Genomic DNA, 25,646 nt, shown 5'->3' on the forward strand with positions numbered 1-25,646 from the left:
ATCTGCCGTCTGAATGAGCTTATCTATTGCACAGGCTCAGTTAAGTAAAAAGCTGATGCATTCTGAGGCGTCAGCACAACACTACTAAAAAACATTACAAATATATTTGTGTGCCCTTGTAATGTTTTACAGCAGAACACTGAGGAAAAAAAAACAAGGTGTAGTGAAGCATAGTGCTGTATGTATAACATAGTATTTATACACAACTGTAACTACAAATCATTTTAAAACACTCAGTACTAACAAAAACATAATAAATTAATTGTCGAAGACATGTAGTTGAAACGTTAGTCATTGAATTAATTATGTTTCGGTATTTCTAAGAATATATGTACAGTTTAAGCCTGGGTGAAGCCTGGTAAATTGACTGCAAAATTTTCAGTGGAAGGGAGAGATTTCAGTCAAGCTTTATCACACTGCCTACATATTTGTGTTAGACGGCAGCATCACTCCCTGGTTTGTATCAGTACATAATGAGACCGTATCCGTTTGTGTTATCAATGCAGACACACATTACAACACTCTGCTGTTTCTCCAAAACACAGAGGAGAATAAACTAGACACAAGCCTGCTGCTGAGCGCGAGATCTTAAATCCTACAGCCGCTATTATTATTATCCTGTCCTCTTCGGAAAGCCTGTTCCTCACAGTACCGGAGCGCAGTGTCTCAAATAATTTTCGGCTGCAATCGCCTGCAAAGCAGAATGAAGAATGTCCAAAACACAGCATTTTTCAGGGCTATTGCTCTGCTGCAGATGAAAATACATATGAACTTCTTTCTGGTTATTAAAATTGAGATCTTCTGCGAAGGTACTGGTTTGAGTATGGATGTGGTTCACTGTTGATTAAACTGTCAATGCATTTATCAACTGCTGTACAGTTTGTGATCCTTACTATATGGACTTGTAATAGAATGGGAACATGGAATAGGATTGGGTGAAGGTGTAGCTCTGTTGTTACTTGCATTGTGCCTAAAGCTTCCAGCAAGTACTGGGACAATTTTCCCCCTGGATGGTAGTGTAGTTTTGTAATAAGAACTAAATCGTGATTATTTTGGTCTTTGCTAATGTTTAAGGACCCTAAACCAAATAAAATGTTCATAAAAACATTTTCTCTAGATGTTAAGATGTACAAATATCCTTAGACGTCCTCCTTGATGACTCTCATAAGACCACATCTATGTAGCTTAATAAGGTCAATTGCATACTTAAAGGAATTTTACAGGACAAGTCATACACTAGAAGCAAAAGCATCATTCACATAAATCTAAGAAAACAACCAACACCAATTTTGCAGTCAAAGACACAGAGAAACTTCAACACTAATGCCCCACTTTTCAGACAACCTTTTCTTTAATACAAAGTCAACATATCTACATACACAGTGGTTTTAAACCAATTGTTGTTTCCGTTAGATGCAACAGTTTTGATGGTGCTAGGCTCATGCTTCTCGTTGATGTCGTTCTTCCCATCGAGCGCACGTCCCCGTTAGTTTGGCTGCAACGCAAGCCGTAAAGCCGTATAACACCTTTCACAAAGTCACGAAAACGACCCAAAAAATAAACAATAAACCGCTTAACAAGCTTTGGAAACTCTTGCAGGTTTTGCTTGGCTCTGCAGCAGTCCAGTCAAGGCCTTCCTCTGTATTTCACTGCTGCATCAAAATCCTAGCACTAGGACAAGACAAGAACTGGTCATGTAGCAAAGTCTTTACTGCAGCTGACATGAGTTCACTAGATCTGAAATCACACGTCAATCCTGTGTCCTTGTACAAAAACTAAAAAGCTGTATACTTACAATAGCGGTAAACTGTACAAAGTATACAACATATATTTTTGTAAGGGCTAAAACAGATGTGCTGATGAATCACTGACCAATTTATATATCTGATACAACACCATATGTGTATCATATAAAAATATAGCTGAATACCAAATTGTTAGCGGACTCGCTTTTGAATAGCTCCTTGGAGCTGCATGGTTTGGTAAGTCGCCAGGGCTGTAACTAGCAGCACTGTCTCATGATTTAGTAAATGGTTTGGAGGAATGTTTACTCCTTGTCTTGAATAGGCACTGGGCAAATGGCCTTCATAGCTTAGGGATCAGAATAAATCAATCTGGAAAGATTAGTAAGGAAAGGCGGGTCGTTATGGATGCGTAGGCCCTTTTGCAAAGTGAAATCAAAATGGAGATAGTGATACCAGAAGCCACCACTAGAGGTGTCAGATGGTTGAGGAAAAAGCAAGGGAGGGCCACATCTCTCAGAGATTGGGGGTTAGGAAGTGGAAAAAGGATTGGTTTAATTAGCCTCCATTTCCCCTTGGTCTGTCATTGCATGGAACCTGTGAAGGTATGACCCTAGTCCAGGAAAGATGGAGGCCAGTTTAAGCATTCAGAACTGCAGAGACGCACACTGTGAATCTCTAACTGCTGTAGCACCCATCCAACAGCAGGGGGTGCTGCAGACAACATAATAATACCATATCCGTTATTTTCAAAGGGTAATGCTTGTTAACAGTGGTGGACCCTTTCCCAGTTGACCGGCGTTTGCTGCAATGAGTGGAAATAACAAATATGTATAGAAGCGGAAGATGAGAAATGTAAGAAGATTTAATCCATTTTCAAGCTAAAAAGGCCAAAAACATTCAAGTAGATTTTTTTTTCCTTTTTTTTTTTTTTTTTTTTTAAATCTAAGATTATTCTAGATTGGGCCAGACGTAAGTGTCGGTATATCACAAACCCATGGTTAATCCATATTAGTACAATTAAAAACTACAGGAAAAAAATAAAAATACAAAACAAGAATATTTTCACTATATACTGAATAATTAGTTCATCAAGTACATAGACAATGAATTGGTTATTGACTAATCATTCATTATCTTCCATTATTTAGCAGACCAATTACACTACTTTTGTAAAAAATAAACAATGCTATCGACACAGCTCTTCCCATTGGTAGCAATTAACGAAACATATCTCCCAAGGTTACAATAAAATAGAATACATTTAGAATGGTAAAAAAAAAAATATAATAATAAACAATTCATAGTAACATTGCATTGGATGATTATATATAGCCAGTTACACAACATTTCTACAGTGAAAAAATAGACCGTCTTTAAACAATATGAACAGATAAGCAGCTTCTTAGCGTGTACATTTCTGAAAATGCTAACAAATATAGAACTGTTAAAAACAAAGGAAAAAATAATGAAAAAAGAGACAAACAACGTCTTATTGTGAAGTTTCGCTGACAATAAGGCTTTTCTGGGTGCAGACTGCTCCCAGCTGACAGGTAAAGCAGGTTCACTGTGTGCCAATGGGCTGTTCTTACAGAGAGTGTGGGAGTTTAAAGGGGGAGGCTGCAATGCGCTACGGAAAATACACCAAAGGCTCACACCTCATATTAGAGGTTTATACATGGGTCACCAACATGGTCAAGCTCTGTTTTAGTGGACTTCCCCTTTGGGATTTCGAACTCAGGACGGTCATCACTGACCTCTTTATGTTGTGAAGGAAGTGTTTTTCCAGTACGTACCCTTCCGTCTCGCAGCTGGTCAATTGCTATTTCAAAACACAGAGAATGTGTTGTGTGGGGCAATGAAACAGCCCAGGAAATTGGGGCAACTCCCTAAAAACAGCCTCAACAGTGCCTGGTAACCCCAAACAAAACGAAGCCTGCTCTGGATTTTGTTTCTTAGCAGTTGGCTGCATTTCCCTGTTAACGCCCCACACAACAGCGTCATCACAATCCTGCCTTTAAGATACATACATTATACAGCATATTGACAGCCTGGAACCCTATTAGTAGAAGTTAAACACAACTTACTGGAAAGCAGAATGTTGTATTACTTTTTTTTGCATCTCAGAAACATCTTGCATAGGCAAGTTCTCTCTCTTTATAAACCAGGACTGTAGAGTAAGGTTTTTGTTTTAAATCTGGTTAACATTACAAGCTCTTAAGGTCAAGAGATATTATTGCTGTTCTGGATCTTGTATTACCTCAAATAACGCATATACTGTACTGTATGATGTATGTATGTATTTATACATGTATTATGAGAATGTATGTGCTGTATGTTTAAAAACATACAAACATACTCACACTCTATAAATTCACGTATACAGTGCATACACTCATCAGATAATCATGCACACTATACTAGGCTGTTCTTGAAGGCAATCGAAATGCTGGAATAAATCACAGCCTGGTTCTTTTAGCATGTACTGTATGTATATTCGGGCAAACATACATATTTTTTCTGCATACACAATTAATGGATACTTGACATTCTGGGGTTGAAGCTAAAGTGCTTTGTGTTCAAACACGCTCTCAGACAGCTCATAAATAAAGTAGGCAATATAAGCAGGCTGTCTAGATCGTAACCTTGAGATCTGTGGTTAGATTCAAAGCTTTGTATATTGTTATTTACTTATGGGCTGTCCAAGACGAAATATTGAACGTTAATTCAAGGGTCCGATTCTAGCTGGATTCTTCCAAAGCCGCTGTTTTTTTGGGGTTCCCCACGTCTCTCGGACCTGTGAGGAGTCTCCCTGGAGACACGCGACCCCTCTATTCGACCATTTCGCCTTTTTTGTTTTATCTGAAAAATGAACCAAATTCCACAATGAATGAGTAACCAGAACAGGCTCCCTTATTAATGTATTCTTTAATATATTTTAAATGGTTTGTATTTCACTTCTCCCTTCTTCAACATCAAAACGAAGCCACGTTTAGATTTTTTTTTTTGTTTTCTGCTTTTTTTTGTTTTTTTTAATTGTTGTTTTGTTTTAATAGATGTCCACAAAATATTTATAATGTCCTCCACTTTTGAACACTTGAGGTAAGATAAGCAGTCCGACACATAAATAGGTCCCACCAGAAACCTGAGCCGCCGCCTTCAATATCCAGGTTATTCCTGAGGGGGGCCTGTGTGTTCCATGAAATTCCTTCCTCCCCTCCCTGCAATTGCTGTCCTTTGCTCAAATAAATGGTTTGTTGTTTTGTTTTTGTTTCGTTTAATTTCAAACATGGTTCTACGGCTCAGCAGAGACTGGGGAAGGACAGCAGAATTAGTGTCACAATGACATTTTACGTTGCATAGTGATCGAAGCTTCCTAGATACTCCAGACCTGCTTGATAGCAGAACTGGTACTCGTCCTGAGGAATACAAAAGAGAGAAGAAGAAAAAGCAACACTTAAATGAGACTGTTGAGACCTCTACACCCAAAATGACTTCTAGACGCCCATGTTGAAATACCAGCTACATATCTAACCAAGAGCTAACTCATTTTATTTTATTACTTAAATCAAATTAAAACTGGGACCCCCTTTTTTATTGTGCTGCGGTTCAACACTTCAGATAACCAGATCAATGGTGGGAGATCCTTCAGGGATGTTCTGCAACAGGGTTAACAGATAAAACAAAATCATTTACAACTTTGGGAGCCGAGTGAAGGTTTCACTGGCCCTTCACTGATTGAGTTGCCCAATCCTACTGCATCTCTGGCACCTTTTCTACATTTTTAAATCCTTGGTTGCCACTCCCTTAATTAATAACCTCCGTCTGCTGCAAGTAGCAACAGGAGTACGGCCATTTGCCAAGAAGGTTTCAAGAAGGTTTCCTAGCTGCATCTGGGGAATGTTAACATACTTACACACATCTGATGAAGTAGAACTGCTGAACCTAATCAAAAGACGTCAACACTGTAGGTTACAGTCTTGAAGACGGCTTTATCTGTACTATGCATGGATTTCTTAGGGGCACGCTTTGTAGGGGTTTGAAGGCACGTTTGTGACCTGAAGAGTGGTCAGCCCTGATGGTCACTCACCTCTGTCTGCACCATGGCTGGCCGCTGTGTCCTCAGCATCTTGACTGTCTGGAAGATGTCCACCACCCCCTCGTAGCGCATCCTCTCCAGGACTATACTGAGAGTGATGAACACGCCAGTCCGGCCGACTCCAGCGCTGAAACACAACGGGCATGGTTAACAGAGCTCCAGCAAGGGGTCTTTCTTCCTCACATATTTAATTGTGTTATTTAATTATTTAACAGACGCTTTTATCCAAAGCGCCCTGCTTACAGGGAATACTGCTGTTGAATACAATCAGCAAGTTAACAATAACCAGCTGGTAACACACCAAGCTTATAGCTCACAGCTTCATGAAGGCATACAAATATAGGCACAAGACAGACACTGCTTGAGACAAGCTCCAAGTCCCTCTGATGACCTGCCAGGTGTGGCCGATGTGCTCCCAAAGGGAGAAGTAACTGAGTGCGGCCTTTACCTCTGCAATAACTAGTGCTACATTATACACGTACACCAGGAAGATGTGCCAGCCTAGTTAATAAGAATATGAGAAAGCTGGGCTGCGTTGTGTGGGACAGCTCTCTCCTGTGCTCCTCTGTACCTGCAATGCACAGAGATAGGCCCATCCTGTCCAAACTGCTCCTTGGTTTTGTGCACCTGGCCGATGAAGTCGATGAAGCCCTCTCCCGATTTTGGCACACCCTGCTCGGGCCAGTCTGTAAACTGGAACTGCCGTACTGTTCGAGACTGCCCATCCTGGAGAGACAAGAAGAAGGGAGGCTCTGTGAACACGTGCGCTTTTAGCAATTCCATTTGAAGCAGTTTCAAAAAGACAGCATTACATTACGTCCTGGCGACTACCTTGTTGAAATCAGGTACTAAAATGATCGGTGGTTATCTGCTGGAAACACACGGGCAATCATGGAGGAAAAATGTCTCCTACCTTGTTATTGGATTACAATATAAAGTATTAACCCTGCACCATGCTCAGTTTTACAATAAAGCACCCCCAGACTTTTCTTTTTGTTTAACACACTTTTCCATGGTTTGGCCGTCAATAGCTGCAGAAAGCTGGCCCCAAAGGTAGCCCTAGGGCCACAAGGTTCCTGCTTGAAACCTGCCTGACACAGCTTTGTGCTTTGAAATCAAATTACAGTCACCTTGTTAAGGTTCAATAAGGAATCATTCTTTATTGATAACCATTGATAAATGACACCCTACACCAACACACACTAATAAGCTTGACAACCTTGTCAAAGTATTTCTTAGAAGTTTTACCCGGTATTTTTTTGAAGAAGATATGGATAGAAATATATGCAAACAGCTATGTTAAAAGGTTATAGGTCACTGCGCCTTTTAAAAAGTCCCCAGTTGTGCTATTAAGAATCCTACTGGATCATTAAGTCTGTGTAGCGTGTAGTCTTTTTATTTCTGTATAATGTAACAGGTGACTCACGAAGACATGCGTTTTATTTTTGTGTGTTTCCGGCGTGTTGATTAACCTGCACTCCACTCAGATACTTTAAGTGAGTAAGTAAAAGAGGAGCAATCAATAGGGCAGAGGGCATGAAAAAAAATCTTTTTTCCGAGACAGTGGCAAATTGAATAATCTTCAACAAAATCGATAAAACAAACTGGCTTCAAATGAGGAGGCAGACAAGCCCATGCATACATGCCTACTTGTACCAGCGAAGCAAAACAAGAACAAAAGCGAAAAGTTTCAGTGCAAAAAGACTTGAGAAACTGACAATACAAGTCTGTTCTTAACCTAGTATCAGAAATCTTGCACATCGTACAAAGAGTGCGTGTGTTTAATATATATGTAAATTTAAATGCTGCTTGTGATTTAAATGGGTGGTTTGAGAAAAATCATTAGATAGCTTTGTTATTTATTTGTTTATTTAATTGATGGTTAACTAATCTATTCTATGCTAAACTTACTATGTGCAACATATTTAATTAGCTACTTATGTGCAATACGTGTAACAAGTTCATTAAGCGTGCATACTATCTATCTATCTGCACACTTAATTAGGGTTAATAACCTATCTGAATGCAATATAATCTGCAATGCAATATATAACAATGGTGTGCAATATATTTAATTATTGGGTGCAATTTAATCAATTAACAATGTGATTGGTCAATTTTATTATTATTCCCTGTGTGTGTGTGTGTGTGTGTGTGTGTGTATATATATATATATATATATATATATATATATATATATATATATATATATATATATAGGGTGTAGAGGTGTTGCATATAGAAAAATGAGTATGTCCTAGTAGCAGATTGGTGACAATTAAATATGGTAGATTACGCATTTGCCTAGATAGCCAACCATTACACGGTCTACAACAACACACTGTGTCATGTTTCTAAAAGCACTGTTCATGTGCAAGCATCCCACGCTGCTTTCAAAGCAAAACGTAGCGAGCAGCTGGTGTCCAAAATCTATGAAAGTGCTTGTTAGTCTCTTCATTGATACAACGTGAAGGGTTTCATTGCAGCCAGAATGAATACCATAGCTTGGCATCAGCTACTTCTACACCAACTGAGCGATATAAAGTAACTGGCTTTGGTATCACAGCCGGGCAATACTGAGTTAACGGTTTCCAACAGCTACATTTAAAAATGATTAAAACTCACACTCACGTTCAAGTCTAACAACTTGGGATTATAATTTTTTTTTTTTTTTTTTTTTTAATTCCTTAAGAAAGTCTCCTGATAACTTCATCATTTAACAGGTACCTCTCGATGACTCTACTACGGAACTGAGTAAGAGCCCAGTGGGTCACCTCGTAGCCAGAGCAGATCTGAGGGGCTTATCTGCTGTGAGACAGCCTGGAGATAGAGCAGCTATTTCCACGAGCGCTCTTCTGTAAGTCCCCCAGTGGGGATTGGGAAAGCAGTGGGCTGAGCGGTTTAATGCAAGGCTGGGAGACCCAGGGGAACTGCACACTGTATATTGAAAAAAAACTAAACAAACAAACAAAAAAAAAAAAAGCCACCATAAGCTGTTAAAACTGATGCACAGCATTTAGGGTACGGTGAGGGGCGGCTGTGATGATGTCATCGAAGTGTCTCCATGGCAACCACTGTTTCCAAGAACACAGGAGACGAAGACAGATAAGCGAGAGAGGCGACTGTCGTCTGCGTTGTAATTAAATTAGTTATAAAACAAAAGTCACCATTTACCCAAAACAGCCATATTTTAAATGCACATACTTAAATGTTTATACTTATAATTATTTATGAATTTCTTTTAATTTGCGCCCATGAATAACAGCTTTGGTTTAAAATCCTTTAGGTTGAAAAACGGTTTCCTAACGGAGGCAAAAAATGGTTCTTTTAACATTTTGTGGAAGGAATACAGAAAGTGGTCTGAAAGAGATGTACTGAACCTGACACATTGCAGGCCACAGTGAGGCTCGGTTTGGGTTGTGTTTATGAAGGCCTGAACTCACCCTGGCATCGGTGACCTTGAACTCCCTCAGGATATACTGGGGCATGTTGTATTCAGCCATTGGATCCACCACGAAGTACTGGTACCGGGCAGAGCGCTCTGCTGGCCAGTACTGGTGGCACTTTTCCTGTGGGCACAGAGAAATAAAAAAAATCTGAATAAAAATAAATAAATAATAAGCAGAAGGACACATTTTAAATTTGCTGAATATGGATTCAATATAAATTATGGTGCTGCTGTGCTTTTAGCAGATAAAAACTGAATTCAAGGGTAGGTTTTGTAAATAGACGTTTACTTAATAGAAAATAAAAACAACCAAATTCGGCATTGCAAACTGCCAGGGTAAAATCTACTGTCACTGAACTGAACAAAACTTGAGGACTTTTGACGCAGCAGCTTGTTCGGCCTCTCCTGCATTAAATATCCTTCATGGTATCCCATCCCATCCAGTGTCCCCGGATACAAACTACTTTCCCCGTTTCCAATGAGCCCCACCCTTCCCATCGCTCTCAGTCCTGCCCCGCTCTCTCTCACTTAGCTGCTGACACCGGGACGTTGAAATTAATCATTAATTCTCATCTTCTGGCTGCCATGGCAACAGCGGGTTGCATTAATAACTGTGCATGACCCCATGACCCCCCGAGCAGTTCCTCAGCCTGTGCAGAGTGCCACAGAGAAACCATTCCTGCTTTGTGAACTGAAATTTAAATGATTACAGAGGCAGAAGTGCCCTCTGTGGCTTGCTTTCCTCAGCAAGGAAATGACATTCTATCATTTAAAGGAGAAGCGTTTTTTAGTCATTTCTGTGCCACAAGACATTCAGATATTGTATTAAGCCTTTAAAGTGGGCTTGGATTACTTTACGTTTTTTAATCACTGATTTTGTCCAATGCGTTTGCTAAAATATAAAAAAAGATAATAATAAAAAATGTACTTGGTTACGGCTTGAAACGCAGCATTGACAGCATTTTACGATTTTCCTTTCAGTCAGTAACTTAGAATAGTTTAAGTAGATCTTTATGGAATATAATAAACCTTGTGCATAGTCTTAAGAAGAGTGGTCATTATCCTACGGTAGATGCCCTCTAAAAGCATCTTTAGCATCTTGAGACTCGCTTTAAAAATGAAAAGATTTCATGTCAAGCAGCCTAAGTGATCCAGCAAAAGAAATGATAAAACAGGGATAAAAAGCTTGAAAACGTGTCTCACCCTCCCCATTTCTCGTAGTTTAGTCAGCATCACCACGATGGTGGAGTTGTTTTCCCACAACATCCTCCAGAAGTCCTCTGTCGTTTCTGCCAATGGTCCTTGCGTGGCAATGTAGGCTTTTTGTTGCCTGTGAAAAAGGATGAGGTTAGATTTCAGGCTGCTGAAACAGCATTTCGACAAGGGGGGTGGGGGTGGGGGGGTGGTGGTGGTTACCTGTAGCCGTCGATGAAGCTGGCGTTGATGTAGTCCGAGCCCTCCACCCCTCGAATTGGTTGTAGGCACACCCTGGTCGTCTCGTAGGGCATGATGTTGACCAGGCGGTTCTTGAATTTGTTGCAGGGAAGGTTGGCACTTATGAACCTGGACGTGTGGGCTTTCGAATTGGCAAGGCGCTGCAGTGGGTACAGGAGAAAGATCAATAAATAAAGCACTGATGCGCTGGAAAGAACCCATGCTGGATTTGTTTCAAAACTGTCGCTGCTGGTCTCCGTAAAATGTCTTTTTTCAACACTATTGTGGGTATTGTTTTGATATCATTGCTTTCACAGCTGGGTCATTTATCGACTCCTGTATCAAAACACACAAACAAAGAACTGTAAAGTTGACTCAAATCTGCTGAAGGGGATCTTGTACAAAAGACCCAAATAAAAATGCTGTTTTTAGGTCAGTTGTCTGAATAAACTGTCCCTTGACTTCGGCTCTTATACATGGATGAATAAGGAGTATATTATCCCTTCTGCATCTTTCAGGCTTTCAATTCTTTGGCTGAATTTTTTCAGACCTGAGGATAGTCATTCTATTAAATGAACCACATTTCTAGATAGTCTTCAGATCAGCATCTCAGATTTTTCACAAGGAGGCATTTTCTCAAACTATCAGCTCTCTCTACTTCAGCAATTTGTGCCTGTAAGGTTTCTTATTGAGAATGATTGTCTGGGACAAGCTTAACAGGTTTTTAAAAAAAAATTGCAAAATCTCTTTGAAAATATTTCTTTCAGCTTCTTTTGCCAGTTGAATTCGACGATGCAAAAACATTCTGCTAAGTCCATTATCTACCAGGTTTACAAACTGATGTCAAGATGCATTTCTGAAGTAAGACTGTGTTAGACATGGCCACCGGGAGTGTGCAACTATCATTTCTGCCCTCGCTGCAACTGTGACAGTAAATGGGAATCAAAACCACCGTACATCACAGATCCAGCTGGAAAAAGATTGTAAGCCTAACAGCAATTATCTAAACAGAAAAAAAAGCAATACAGGAGAATACTACACCAATATGATATTAAACAATTAAGAAATGAAATAGCAAGAAAACCAAGTTGGAATGCCCCCACCTTGAATTCCAGCTCCATGCCGGTGACATGCTCCCCAGTCTCGATCTGTGACAGCTTCTGGATGTAGGTGTAGAGGCTCCGAGCCGCTACCTCTGTGTTCCCACAAGCCACTGCTTCCAGGAGGGAGTCGTGAATGAAGCTGTACTGGTCCTCCGTCTGCACCATGTAGTTCCGCTGTGACCTCATCAGGGTCACGTGACCGTAGATGTCCACCGTCTTCTCGTGCTTGATGCGCTCCAGCATGGCATCGATGACGATGAAGCAGCCAGTGCGCCCCACCCCAGCGCTGCGGGAGAAACCGTACAGCATGAGGCATGCTGGGAGCAAGGCCCAGGCTAGCACATGGTCAGCCCCGGGTAAGTACGACCTACTGAATAATCCCACAGGCTGTTACAGCTTTACCCAGTCAACTGTTCTCCACATTGCCACCGCAACGCTCGTGTTTCATTGGGAATACTTTTTTTGCTCTCACCTGCAGTGGACGATGATTGGCCCAGCGTCTGGGGGGTTGCAGGTTTTCACTCGACGCAGGAACGCCAGGAATGGGGTGGGATACTCGGGAACGCCGTGATCCGGCCAGGCTGTGAACTGGAACTGCCGTACTTCCCTTTTCTCACTGGAGCCATTCTGGAACACCGGGAAAAATGAAATGTTTTATACCACATGTATCGAAGGTGAAGATCTGGTCTGTTATGGTCGATGCAGCTTGCTTACTGCCTGTGTTATAAACTGCACAGCTCGTGGTTCACCACTGGGTATATTGCAGAACGCATCTTCACGGTTACAAAAGTTGTAGTAAAGCGGTCCCACCCATCCAGTTTATTTCCAGTATATAAAGGACCACTTTTAGATGTTGTGGTGGTTATCAGCAATTCTACATATACTGTATTGTACTGCAGTGCATGAACCGGGCAGATACAAAACCCAAGTGGTCCAAGTCAAACAAGGTCAAAATGAGAAACAGAGGTTGATTAAACGCTTCAACGAGCAGATAAAACAAAAGCAAGGCGTCAATTTAAAACATTAAAACCATGGCAAAGCTCAACTTGCACAACATTACACAGACAACCCCATCCACTTTGCAAACTCAGCCATTAAGAAGATTGTATTGCCTGATGAACTGGCACCTCGAGCTGCGATTGGAAGTTAAAACGTCAGCTATTCTGGAGAGAACTTGAACGTGTTCAGAATTGTTAAGGCCTTTCTGAAAGCTCTGTTGTTTTTAATATCACTAGACAGGCGATGCAGGTACCCCTATTATGTGCGCAAACATTTCTTCTGCTTATTTAGCTAAGTGCCTTTCTTTGGCAGGCGGTCGCCGTGGTAGACCGAGTACAAAAAAAAAGTTAATTTGATGCAAGCACCTCTTAAGAAAACAGAATTTATTAGCCTCTTTGAGCTGGCTTCCGTGTCGTGATCATTAGAGCGGCTGAAGAGATTGGATTGCTCTCAAGGTCAGTAGTGTTTCATGAGGACATTAGAATGCACCAATCTGCTAAAGCCATTCTGCGGCTCCTTCTGAATACACTGCAGAGAACTCGATGCATGCAGACTGCAGGGATGGGATTAAGAATCCTGTTCAGTTCCAGCTTGATCCATTTCAGGTTTTACAATGATCTCCAGATGAGTGGAAATAGAGGAGCACCAAACCTTGGCGTGGCTGTATTTACCTTGTGCAGGGAGAATGTACGGACACAGAAGGTGGCAAGCTCAGTGGTGTCTAGGAGCGTCACCTGGGTCATCCCATAGGTTTCTGTGCCTCGACCAGGCCAGTACTGGTCACATTTGATCTGTAAGAAAGAGAAGGTCAAGTTAAATTAATATCAGTCCCGCTTTTTGTGTTTAAAAAAAAATAAAAAAATAAATAAATAAATAAAAAATGTTGAATATATGTAAAAACGCTTTTAACTCAACAAAAGCATCCCTTGCATCTAAGCAAGGGTTGTTTGCAGTTATACCCTATAGAATTAACTAATTTTGCTTCATAAAGTCTACTGAATAATTTTACGTCAACATTTTGAATTACATAACGCTTTGTAGTTTTCCTCACACTGAACAAATGGAAAAATGTGACATTTTTGAAATCTAACATGTAACCCTACTGTACTACTATTATGGCTTCCAGTAGACTTGTGTGTCATTTTGTAGTTGCTTTGATTACATGACGTGAAATAAACTAAATAATACTTTTTTTTTTTTTTTTTTTTCAATGTCTCAGTCCTAAAATTCTAGATGATGCAAAACTTTTGGCCACAGAAATCTTGCATGAAATATTGTACTACTATTATGGCTTCTGGGAGAAGTAAATGTGCCGTGGGCAATACAGTAATTTGCAGAAGCAAGTATAGCACAACTCTTACATTTGCAAAAACTAAATAAGGCAATTAAAATGAGTAACTGCATTTTTCCCCCCCTAGGAGCAGTATCTTTGACAGGAGGGGATAAGAGTACATTAGATAATAAGCTGAGGAAGATTCCAGATGACAGTACTTTCCATGACGGGCTTAGCTTCAGCTGCTCCTCCAGGCATTAATGACTTGCAGAAATGAGATCTTTCCTATTTATTATAAAATGAGATTACTGAAACGCTCAGCGGGCACTCCTACACATTCCGAGCGTCTAGTTTGAGCCCCGGACAAGCGTGACAATGGGCTCAGGATTCCTTGATGCGTTTCTATTTGTTTGCTTTATTTACAGCCAGAGCCGGTTTTTGCATTTGATTTCCTTGTCTTTTTTTAATAATGTGGCCCCAGTGGTAATATTTCTACCAGGCATGGATTTATCCTCTATTTCAGTCGGATGGAGCACAGTGGCTGCCTGCTCTGTAAGCTTCCTCTCCGTCTCTCCTCCCAGTCATGTGATCATGATGGCCATAGTCCCTGCCCGTCTCATCTCTTTCCTCTCACCCGTGACTTCTCCTCCAGCTTAGTCATCATGACCACAGTGGCCGCCCGCTGCTCCCACAGCATCCTCCAGAAGTCCCCAAAGGTCTCTGGCAGAGGCCCCTGGGTGGCGATGTAGGCGTTCTGCTTGCGGTACCCATCAATGTAGTTGGAGTTGATGTAATCACTCCCGGTGATGCCTGCCGGAAAGCAAGAGGAAGGCAGTTAAGGACACCGCCCCCGTGTGGTTAGGAGGCCACACGCTTTACCTCTATTTTCAACTCATCAGGTTTCTTATAGGTAACACTTCACGACTCACCCTCGATGGGTGACAGGATGACCCGCGAGTGATCGTACGCGATGACGTTGGCGTAGCGGTTCTTGGGTTTGTTCACTTCCAGGTTAGAGTGTTCCCAGGTGAACTGCTGCCCGGGGTCTATGGACTGTGGAGGCAAACAAACAAGCAGACATGCTTCTAAATGAAGTTACTGACAAACTGCTTGCAGTTAAACTGTTTTTCAGCATCTAGAGCAGTGCAATATACAGTAGTATATAATCCAGACCAGGCTATATTCTGAATAACGCTACTGTGACACTGAAATCATGTCAAAGGGAATGTTACATTTAAAAAAAAAAAAAAAAAACATCTCCGTGTGTTTCTTCCAAATATTTCTTACTGATTTTTGATTAAACATAAAAGTGGAGGAAAAAGTAAGAAACTAAAGCAAGTAGACTAATGCCTACTGCGTTCTTCAGTGCCACTTAAAACGTTTGACTTTACAATTCGGGCTGAACAGAACAGCCCTAACCCTCTTATGAATACCACAAAGCACGTTGTACGACATGCCTATATATGTGTATACGTGAAGCTCTCAGTATGCCTGCTTATCAGCACATATCTGTTTATTTTCATTGACATGTAACAGCTCTGCAGCAGGCATCTCTACAAAAAAATGCAAGGCGCTGTATTATTCTTCCATAAGTGCAAACAGTAGCTTGCTGTGGGGTTAGGGACGTGGTACAATGTTACATTACTCATAACTTGAAACACTAATGGGGTTTATCAATTTCTAAGCTTCAAGGTGTTTGTTAACTGCATTTGACATTAATGTCAACTTAAACTTCTATAGTTTTGTATTTAGCTGTTTAAATGACGCTGTGTTGGTTATATATGTCTTTGCACAAAATTTAGCCTTATTTTATTGGAGTGAAGTTAGAGTGAATTTTGATCACTTTCTAAGCTTCAAAAGTGTAACTGCTTTGCATTTCAACTTAAATTTGTTTTGTTCTGTTAAATGACGCTGTATTGGTAAATCTGCACAAAATTAGACCTTTATTATTATTATTATTATTATTATTATTATTATTATTATTATTATTAATTAATAATAATAATAATAATAATAGCAGGGATTTACTTATCAGAAGTTATCGGATAAGAGCATCTGCTGCAACAGATAATACCAAGTGTAAGTCTTACAATGACATTACAGATCCAGACCCTGTCTCTCCTGGCATGTAATCTACATGCACAGTGTGTTTAACTCTTTCAATGCCGGGCCCCGTCCCTTCACAGCCCTTTTTTTCTTAGTAACTGCTGTGCCTTTTTATATTCCAGTATGTTCTCAATTAAAATAGTTACTGGAAATAAATAATCTTTATACAGAGACAGATTACTACTGCTTCTTTTTGTGGGGATACTCCTTTATCGGCAGCACCATGTTTTGGGTCCTAAAACAACGAAATGGGATAAACAGGAGGATGCACTGTTATTGGGAAACTACTTCTTTAAGACATAGTTTAACTTTTTTTTTGCCAATTCTGTACCTTTTTTATCCACTGGATAGAACATTTAAACATGCGTTTTCTGGACTTCTTGTAGTGGATTTCCAAATAATTGCGCATTAATAACGTTCTCATCCTCATGCCTGCGCTCAATCCCTGCAATCTCTCCACATATCCATTTCATCACAGCACCTTTATTACATTCAAGTTTCAGGGCTGGGGGAACGTCAGATATTACATTATGGTAATGAGGGCTGATTAAGCAGGGCGGTTTGACTATCGGAAGCTTCATTTATAGCAGCAGATCTGGCAATCTGACTAAGTTGAATCTGCCAGCATATACATATAGACGCTGCACATATAAATTGCCAAGGTGGTTCTGGCAGTATCGTCTTTAGCAGTTCCTGCAGGTTTGTAATTGAAAACGTCACGCTTAGGAATTTCTGGATTTTTCAACTTTAGCGCATCATCAGACAAATTGCACTGAACTGTACTGAAATGAAATGAATACCACACTTCTCCCCATTGTTTATTCAATACTATTACGAGTAGAAAATGAAACAGTTCAAGCATATTTTGAAGGTAAATGGCTAAACAGAATACTGATGGCTGTAACTGAATGTTTACATTGACTGAAGTAAACAGCAAGAAGTGGGAAGTCGACGACACCTTGTGAAGTGTGGATTTTAGTTTTTTTTTAAAATCAAAATGGGTAGAAACCCAATTTGTTTGCTAATATAAACATTTCTATGATGTCTTCCATTGGACTTTTAATTGATTAATTGGACAATTCAACTGAAACCTGTGGAGCATAAAAACATCAATGAGAGGGGGTCAACCCCAACCCCAAGCGAATGGCTGCCCGAGCCGTGCCGTTCCTACCTCGTACTCCTGGGACAGCTTCAGGTTGTCGTTCGCCTTCAAGCACTCTGTGTGTTCCGCCAGGTCGGCGATGGGGATCGGAGGGTGATTGAGCATGCCTGGCGCAGGAAGGACAAAACGAAAGAAAGAGAGATACCATCAGGAGGATGGCACTCAGGTCACAAAAACACAGGGAACAGACACACAACGACAGCCTGGAACAGAAGGTGTGTGTGTGTGTGTGTGTGTGTGTGTGTATATGTCTATATATATATATATATATATACAGTGAGGTTTATGAGTGATGTTAGGAACACCTCAGGGCTCGAAATGACCAGGCTGCTGATTTGCTTTTCAGCCATTTGGATGACAGTTTATTTCAATGGGCTAATGTCACTATTACACTATAGTGCTGCATTAAATGATTCATCACGCTGATGAGAACACGGACGGAAACGCTTGTCTACTTGAGTTTGTTTTAAGTTTCAATTTTTGATTTTTGATTCAGCGAGGTGCACACGAGGCAAAATTAAACTGACTTTACATATTTGAAAAAAAAAAAAAAAAAATTCTACTGAACTTAGGAGGACCTTGCCCTAAGTGAAAGAAATAAAAGAACACAAGTAAGGCTTTTTAGAATTCGATGCAGGGTAACTTCAAGTATAATCTAATATACAATACATGATCATTAGCCTCGGGAGAAATTTATAAAACTGAAACTGAGGATCACAATGCCTTCCTTAATAGCACATACTTTAATGCTGGTGCCTCAATGGATTAAAAACGCTAGCAAAAAAAAAAACCCTCCCAGCAACAGCATCAGCACTAAAAGAACCATAATACTCTTTATTATTAGAAAAAAAGTTATTCTTTTTGTCAAAGCCCTCTCTCTATCCAGCTTTTAACTGCACCTATCAACTTTTACAGAGCAAGTCAAACACTGTATTTATCTAACATCTACCTTTTTTTTTTTTTTTTTTTTTTTTTTTTTTTTTTACAACCTCCCTAAAACGTTATCTACTCCAAGGCTGAAAATGAACGCCATTCTTCTTACACTAAAAATATAAAACTTTTTATTAACAGTTGGGTGGGCTGTTAATTCCTGCAGGCAGTAACACAGTACAGAATGCGATTGGAAAACAAAAAATGAAACGAATAACCGTGTCCTTGTGTATTAGTTTAAATTTGGACCTTTAAGACCCTAGCAGGATTGGTAATCTCATCTATTAATATCATCAATCCCTTTTTAAATATGAACAGTCTTTACCAACCCCTGCAAACATCACTAGCTAATTTCGAGCCCTGTTGGTGATCCTAAGGCAGTGCAATGGTGTGATTTAAGTGGTTCATTTAAGACAGACAGCTTGAGCACACATATGGCAAAGCAAGCGTGACATCATCAGTTCCTCCCCCCTCCCATTATTTTCTTTTTTGAAAAGGTTGAGCACCCACAATGCACTTTACCAGACCTGCAAGGCTATACGTGGAACACAATCAGAGAGGCTGGTGGGATTTCTTCAGAACCTCCAATAGACTGAAGCTATCCCTTACTGAGTAAACCAGAACCCAGGCAGCCGGAACTTGAGTGTTGAAAGGTTTAAGCGCTTGAGAAAAATGAAATCGGCCAATTTTCCAAACGCTGTGTCTCCTATGAAGGTTGCGTTATTCTGCGACTCCCAACAATACTTCCTCAGGCTGTTGCTGAACAACTGACAAGGAGGAAAGCACTTTTCCCATCAAGGGTTTGAGAGATGCAGAGGCTACAGCTTTTACTTAATCAAATTCAGAAGCACGTTTAGGTATTACCCCCCTCACCCCCCCTGCCGACTGTAAGACTCGAGCCCCGCTTCGATCTGAAACCAAAAAAACACAACAATAGAGGGGTACTTCAGATACGTGAGACAGGCGAATCCCGTGGTCTATACTAGGGTTCCTATATGAATGCGGAGTTTGGCATTGGTATGCCTTTTCTGCTTCTTGAAAAAAACAAGGAGAACCATTGTGGCCGTCTCTTTGCTGTACTGTACATCATGCTGCAATGTTTCTGTGATATTTTCAGTTAATTAGGCTTTGCTGCTCCTTTTATTTAAACAACAGGGAACCCCACATAATCACAAGATTATGTCAGGACTTACAATTGTGCATAATAAACACAAACTTGTGACAAGGCCACTTGAATACAAGACATCTACAGCAACCAGCAGATTCATTCAAATTAAAAATGAGTGAATGGAAGGTCGCTGCGCGGTCTTGTCTATGACGAGCTATTCTAAGCTATTTCTCAGAGATATATACAATTCATTGATTATTCTCTGGCTGCGCTAAAAAACGAAAATTAGTGTTTTTGTTGTCGTGTGACCTCTGCCAGCCCTCTGACTAAGCTGAAAAGTCACTGGCTGACCAATCCGCAAAACACCAGGCCTGGGCATCTTACTACGATGTTCAAAACTGATCTCAGGAGTTGCTTTCAAAACATTTGAGTTTAACTGCAAAAACAAAGTCAGTTTGTATTCTGAAAATACCAACTATAAACTGGAAGAATAGGCAGACAACGTTACGAGGGCATTGCATTTCCGACATTCTTGAATCCCACCATTGCGTTAAGACAGTTCCACTTGACTTCACAGTACTGTCTAATATTGTGCTGTCACTTTATAGTTATACTTAACAGTTATTCTACCTGTAATGGTTGCTGCAGGTATAAAAATGTACTTCATACAGTATATGCAAGATACCTGCAGAACATTTTGAAACCTTCCCTTTAAAGGAAACTTTTGAATTGTTTTTGAAAACTCTGACATGACGTTATACCTTTCACTCAAATTATTTTACTTCACTGAATTAACAAACTAAAAACTGTACTTTAAACCAATCTCTTAGCCTTTCACACCACTTCACACTAAGTCTGGCTACCATTTTTAAAATGCCCAATACCCTCCATAGGTTTTAAATGCAATTCCTTGCACATTTCCAACACATACTGTATACAAAGTCATTTGAAACCAACTCCCACGACAGCACAATAATTATAAGCATGGAAAATGAAGGGGAGCACTCAACCCGATAACTGAAATAAATACATTTTTGGAAACCATGATGTCATCTATACTCTAATTAGCTAGGCAGTTAGATTAATGAGCGAAGGGAAAACCAGTTCACTTAGTAGCAACACATCGTTAGCAAGCCACAAGTGATTAGCAACCCAAGGGTGGTCATTGAACTGCAATAGCAGAAAGCAAACAGCAGTAACAAGATCTCATCTGAAGGAAACCTCATTGATCAGAATGGATTTGAAGAATATCTTTACTGCACCTGCACTGGGGTCAATAACAAGGGGATTTAAGGCAGTATTGTAGGTAATACTGGCTCAATTTTTGGCACCGATCTCTTCAAATGTACTGTACCTTAACCGTTTACCACCCAGGGTGTGCCTATTTATACCTATTTAATGCCTATTTTCTCAATGTCAAACATATTGGACATGGGCCAGCAAAGGGTTAATCCTTCAATACTGCCTTAAAAAGCAACTGTCAGAGTTCTTGTAGCTAGTGTATTCTGCTTCTTGCTTAGATTCATGTTGTGTTTGCCTTTCCGTCTTAGTCATCACATCTTGGTGATTTTCATAAGTTTAAAGCAATACATTCGGTAAGATAACTGTGATACTATGGTAAACGTTGATCCAATGGCTTGATTTTCATTGCTCAGTATTATGGGCTCCCATCTGTCTGTATCTGTGTATCAATCTCTCTTGTAAGAAGCCCCAGCTTGGTTGTTGCTCATTCTCGGCATGCAATCTAAGTTTGCTTATTAATGTTGGTGTATTTCTGAGTAAAAGCCTTTCAGAGATGATTCTCTGTGTTGTGTTTAACAGACTAACGCTCTGAAATCTCCACTCAAGGTGTTTTTTTTTTTTGTTTTTTTTTAAATTACAAATCTGTTTATCATCGGGAGATTTACAGTAATCTGAAGTTTCATGTCTTCGGCTCATTCTAATTAAGTTACTGGGAAATGAATTAACAAAAGATTGCTTGGTCTCCTGGCTCTCACTTTTCTTTAAGTCCAGAAGTACATTGGTCTATATTTTCCAATAACGAAGTTTGAGCCAATTATTTTTCACTGTTTGCTGTGCAATAAAAACATCACAACTATCAGCATTTTCATTCGGTCTTAAATAATATTGTGTTGACAAAATGTAAAGTTTCATTTTAATTACACATGTGGTTAAACAGTAACTCATGTGTATAATTAACAGTATATCTAACATCACAGGAAGTGCAGAGCTGGCAAATCTCCAGAGAGCACTTGAAAGATTACCTCTATCTACTTGCATGCCGACAACGTGCAAAACTCTTTCAGCAATGCACTGTACTGGATTTCTCCAGTGCAAAAATGGACAAAACTAAATGACGCATGGTTGCAGAACCAGGGGTTATGTTTCTACTTCTGAAAGCAATACAAAACTTTGTGTACACTTTTATAATAAATAAACCTGCAATATTCAACTGCCTTCTCTGGGCTCTTTGATCTCTGCAGTCCTCTAGGTTGAGTGGATATTTAAATGTTAGCCCTATAGATAATCTGGAGCCGTCATCAAAGCATTAGCATGTTCACATTCTCATAGCACGCACCAAGGGTATTATAGCAGGGAAGGTGCCCATTAATATAGTGCATTAACATGAGCCTGCTAGTGTTCTGACAGTGAGCTCTGAGCAGTCTCCCAGAGAGCCCTTAAGAAATCTTCAGCAAATTCAGTTATAACTGTAACAAAAAAAAAATATCCACCATACAAAGATAAAAATAAATCAGTGGTGCAGTCCTAAATCTGAAGGTACAGGAACACCACTAAAATATTTTATGATGCAAGAATTACTCTACGAATTCACAAAGTTTTGTATTGCTTTCAGAAGTAGAAACATAACCCCTGGTTTTGCAACCATGCATCATTTAGTTTTGTCCATTTTTGCACTGGAGAAATCCAGTACAGTGCATTGCTGAAAGAGTTTTGCAGGTGTCAGCATGCAAGTAGATCGAGGTAATCTTTCAAGTGCGCTCTGGAGATTTCACACTGTATTTGTATAGCGGACTTCTAGTAACCAACACTGCATAGTAGGCCATGCATTTTTCTAATTTCTGTGTCGTTCTCCAGCTTGTCGGAATGCTTTACATTACTTGTCTGTGTGTCAGTGGCTCTGTTTGTGTCTGTGTCCACAGTCGTAGTCGATGCCCAGTTGCTGCCTTTATAGCCTTCTTAAAGAAGTAGTTTGTAAGAAGTTCCTTTTCATTGCGTCAAGAGGACTTCTGACTGAATCAGACAGCTGAGCGGGAGATGGGAGCCATGTGACTTTGCTTGCCTATAGAAAATAACGGAACAGTGTTCCGGCACGTTCCTTGGAATAAATCACACACAGAAAGGTAAATACAAGCGACGAGTATTTAAAAAAATACACAAGGTTCAGTATCTCTTTTTTAAGTGCATAAGTAAACCTATCTCTTCCTGTCTTGCAATCAGATTTAGTCCCCAAATACTGTATGTGAGACCCCAGCAGTTGTAGTTTCATCTCAGTGAGAATGTTTTTGATATCAGAGTGGTGGGGTCTGCAGTGCAAAGACACTTGGGTGTGACACAGTGAAAGTGTGAAACCTGGGAATTATGAGCAGCCAATAGTCTGAAAAAGCACAGCAAATTAGAAAAAAAAAAAAAAAAAAAAAAAAAATAATAATAATAATAATAATAATAATAATAATAATAAAAAAATAATACAAAAGGAAAATAAATGCAAAGTAGAAAGACAAAGTGCAAAAGACACAGACAGGAACTAACACAGAGGAACTAACTTTCAAAGTCAAAACCAGGATCACTGAGAGGGCTGCTCAGACCAGAATCTGTGAAAAACAGCAAACATAAAAAAAAGAAAGAAAACCGTTTGTTTTGGGTTTTTTTAGGCTGATGAAGAAAAAAAAAAAAAAAGAAATAGAACTTAAAGGCCAACGTAGCTCTGGAAGAAACCAAATTGCTAAAACACTCTTATTGGATGTATTCTTATCCCTAATTGGATTCCGCTTATTTTTATTTTAAAATTGGTTTTAGGGGGTGTGCAGCACATTTTGGATCTGTAACTTTTCCTTTAAGAAGGTTACAACAGATTGTTGAAGGTTAAAGGGGAAGTTATATAGATTTCAGCCATAATATTCATTTTTTTGGTATTTGCACAACCGTAATTCAGTCTGTCATGGGCACAGTAACTGCTAGAAACAAACCATGGCTCAACCAAGCGAAAATGGAAGGATTTGTTGTCATGAATTTTGCAACATCTTGCATGGTCCAGTAATCTTAAAAGGACTAATAAATCCATGTTGTAAATTTTATCTTGACATGCCTGGCTATGTGTTGTGCTAGTCCCTGTGTTTTGGTAAAGAAAGAAACTCCAGTTCAACACAATAAAACAGAACCAAAATAAATGTGAAACCCCTCATCATGCATCACTGCCCCATAACAAGCAGGTACACAGTGGATGAATCCTTTACTAATATTATTACCCAAACGCAACATCCACCATACTTCAGAATAATTATCCTCACCTTACAATTTATTTAAAAAACTGATTAACATTACAAAAGCATAATGTAATAAAATGAGGGGGGGGATATGGAATATACATGATTAACTCAAAGGGGTAACGGGAAGAATTAATATGTATTATTGACTGTGCTATTAACATTCCCATGATGTATGACCCTCAGAGTGTATTTTAGTCCACAACATCATTCACAAAGTCTACTCTTTCCTGATGCATACTTGCCGTTTCTTGCCTTAGGACCTCATGGAAAATGAGGTGCTGTCACATCAATGAATAATACTGCAGTTTTAATTAGATGAAATAAAGAATGCATTTTCATTACAAGAACGTTGGCTTAAGTCATGTTGTGCCAACCAAGTCACCACGAGAAAAAAAAAAAAAAAAAAAAAAAAAAAAAAAAAAAAAAAAAAAGCTTTCAAATTTTGCATCAATTTGTTAAACTTCTATGCCAAATTAAAAAACAAAAAACTACGATGTAGTACACTCAGACACGGCTGTGCAGCCTTTGTCAGCAGCAACTCTAAAGGATATGAATACAGTTCCTATTGATATTAGTAGTCACCATTATACAAGACGTTTACGATGGTATTTCCATCATGACTATTAGAGTTATGCACCAAAAAAACCACAGCATGCTACAGGAGTGTGCTGGAGCTATATTAAAGGATTATGTTTTCCTTGTCTTGATAAACAGCTTGGGGCTGACATGAACGTATGGTCTGTGCTCACTACTGCGTTCAGGAGTCACAGCCCTTCTCAGATGACAGGAGTTGCCTTCGAGCAGAACTATCAGGTTCCAGTACTGCTAAGTCAGCTCATTAAAACATGTTGGACACACAAGGAACGGTGAACATGAGATAGGGCTGCAAATGGACAGGATCACACAAACAGAAGAAAATAAACACTGTACAACAAAAAAATGTAACAGATAACGGGTTCTGTTGTGAAACACACAGGAGGACTGGCCAGCGCGCTTGTCTCCTTTGTCTCCTCGAAATTCACAATTGAGAGTGTCTGGATTCTAGATGGTTTACATATATGCCATACCATCTTTAATACCATACCATCTTTAATACCATACCATCTTTAATACCATACCATCTTTAGTTCAAAGAGCAGGACATTATTTGTTCAGTTTTATTCCGTAACATTTTCCTGAAGAAGGCACAGCTGGCAAAATGTATTGCCTCATGCTGCTCTCAATTTGAAATCAAAACGCAGGTCAAAAATGTTCCAGATTAATTGTTTGTCGTTTGCTTCAATGAGTCTTGACTCCTATGTATCACAGGCTTTCTCTACAATATATCTAAATCAGGCCAATGATGGCCTAATTCCAGTCCTGGTCTTTGTTCCAACCCTATTCTAAATTGTGTGAAAGTAAAGTAGCCCTCCAGGACCGTGATTGGACAGCTCTGATCTAAATCTTCCTACTAGGCATCTTAGTAATGGTTCAGCAGGTGATAAATATGTTGGAAGAGACATCTGTCAGCCTGAGAGAAACTCAGGGTGGGCAAGTGATCTGCATTGTTACCAAAAAGCAGTAATCCAGTTACTGGAGGGTGGAACGAGCGCAGGGCAATGACCACTGCAGCCAGGGCACGTGACAGTGTACAGAGGACGATTTCACTTTGACAGATTCACAAACCTGCGTGTGTGTACCTGCATGTCATACACTGAGGTCTATTCTATTGATCTAAATGGTGGTATGACAGAA

The 25,646-nt window shown here is 39.8% G+C and overlaps 1 protein-coding gene across 24 annotated transcripts in view; it reads right to left on the reverse strand.

Moving 5' to 3' along the window:
* Positions 1-2,589: 2,589 nt before the first annotated feature.
* Positions 2,590-25,646, reverse strand: part of LOC121301331 (receptor-type tyrosine-protein phosphatase S-like) — a 131,073-nt gene continuing 108,016 nt past the window's right edge. For 14 of the 24 annotated variants that reach the window (XM_041230625.1, XM_041230621.1, XM_041230619.1 and 11 more), the window contains 13 exons: positions 23,190-23,237; positions 17,376-17,473; positions 15,028-15,151; positions 14,733-14,908; positions 13,497-13,616; positions 12,299-12,453; positions 11,827-12,112; positions 10,706-10,884; positions 10,493-10,619; positions 9,285-9,410; positions 6,413-6,567; positions 5,833-5,968; positions 2,590-5,161 (listed from right to left, as the gene is read on the reverse strand). In XM_041230625.1, coding sequence (XP_041086559.1) covers positions 5,093-5,161; positions 5,833-5,968; positions 6,413-6,567; positions 9,285-9,410; positions 10,493-10,619; positions 10,706-10,884; positions 11,827-12,112; positions 12,299-12,453; positions 13,497-13,616; positions 14,733-14,908; positions 15,028-15,151; positions 17,376-17,473; positions 23,190-23,237 — 1,799 coding nt within the window. In that variant the 3' untranslated portion in view covers positions 2,590-5,092. The remainder of the gene's footprint in view (positions 5,162-5,832; positions 5,969-6,412; positions 6,568-9,284; positions 9,411-10,492; positions 10,620-10,705; positions 10,885-11,826; positions 12,113-12,298; positions 12,454-13,496; positions 13,617-14,732; positions 14,909-15,027; positions 15,152-17,375; positions 17,474-23,189; positions 23,238-25,646) is intronic. The other 10 variants (XM_041230626.1, XM_041230634.1, XM_041230633.1 and 7 more) reach the window with 1 other exon arrangement.

This window comes from Polyodon spathula, chromosome 27, assembly GCF_017654505.1.
Source record: "Polyodon spathula isolate WHYD16114869_AA chromosome 27, ASM1765450v1, whole genome shotgun sequence".
Lineage (NCBI taxonomy): Eukaryota > Metazoa > Chordata > Actinopteri > Acipenseriformes > Polyodontidae > Polyodon > Polyodon spathula.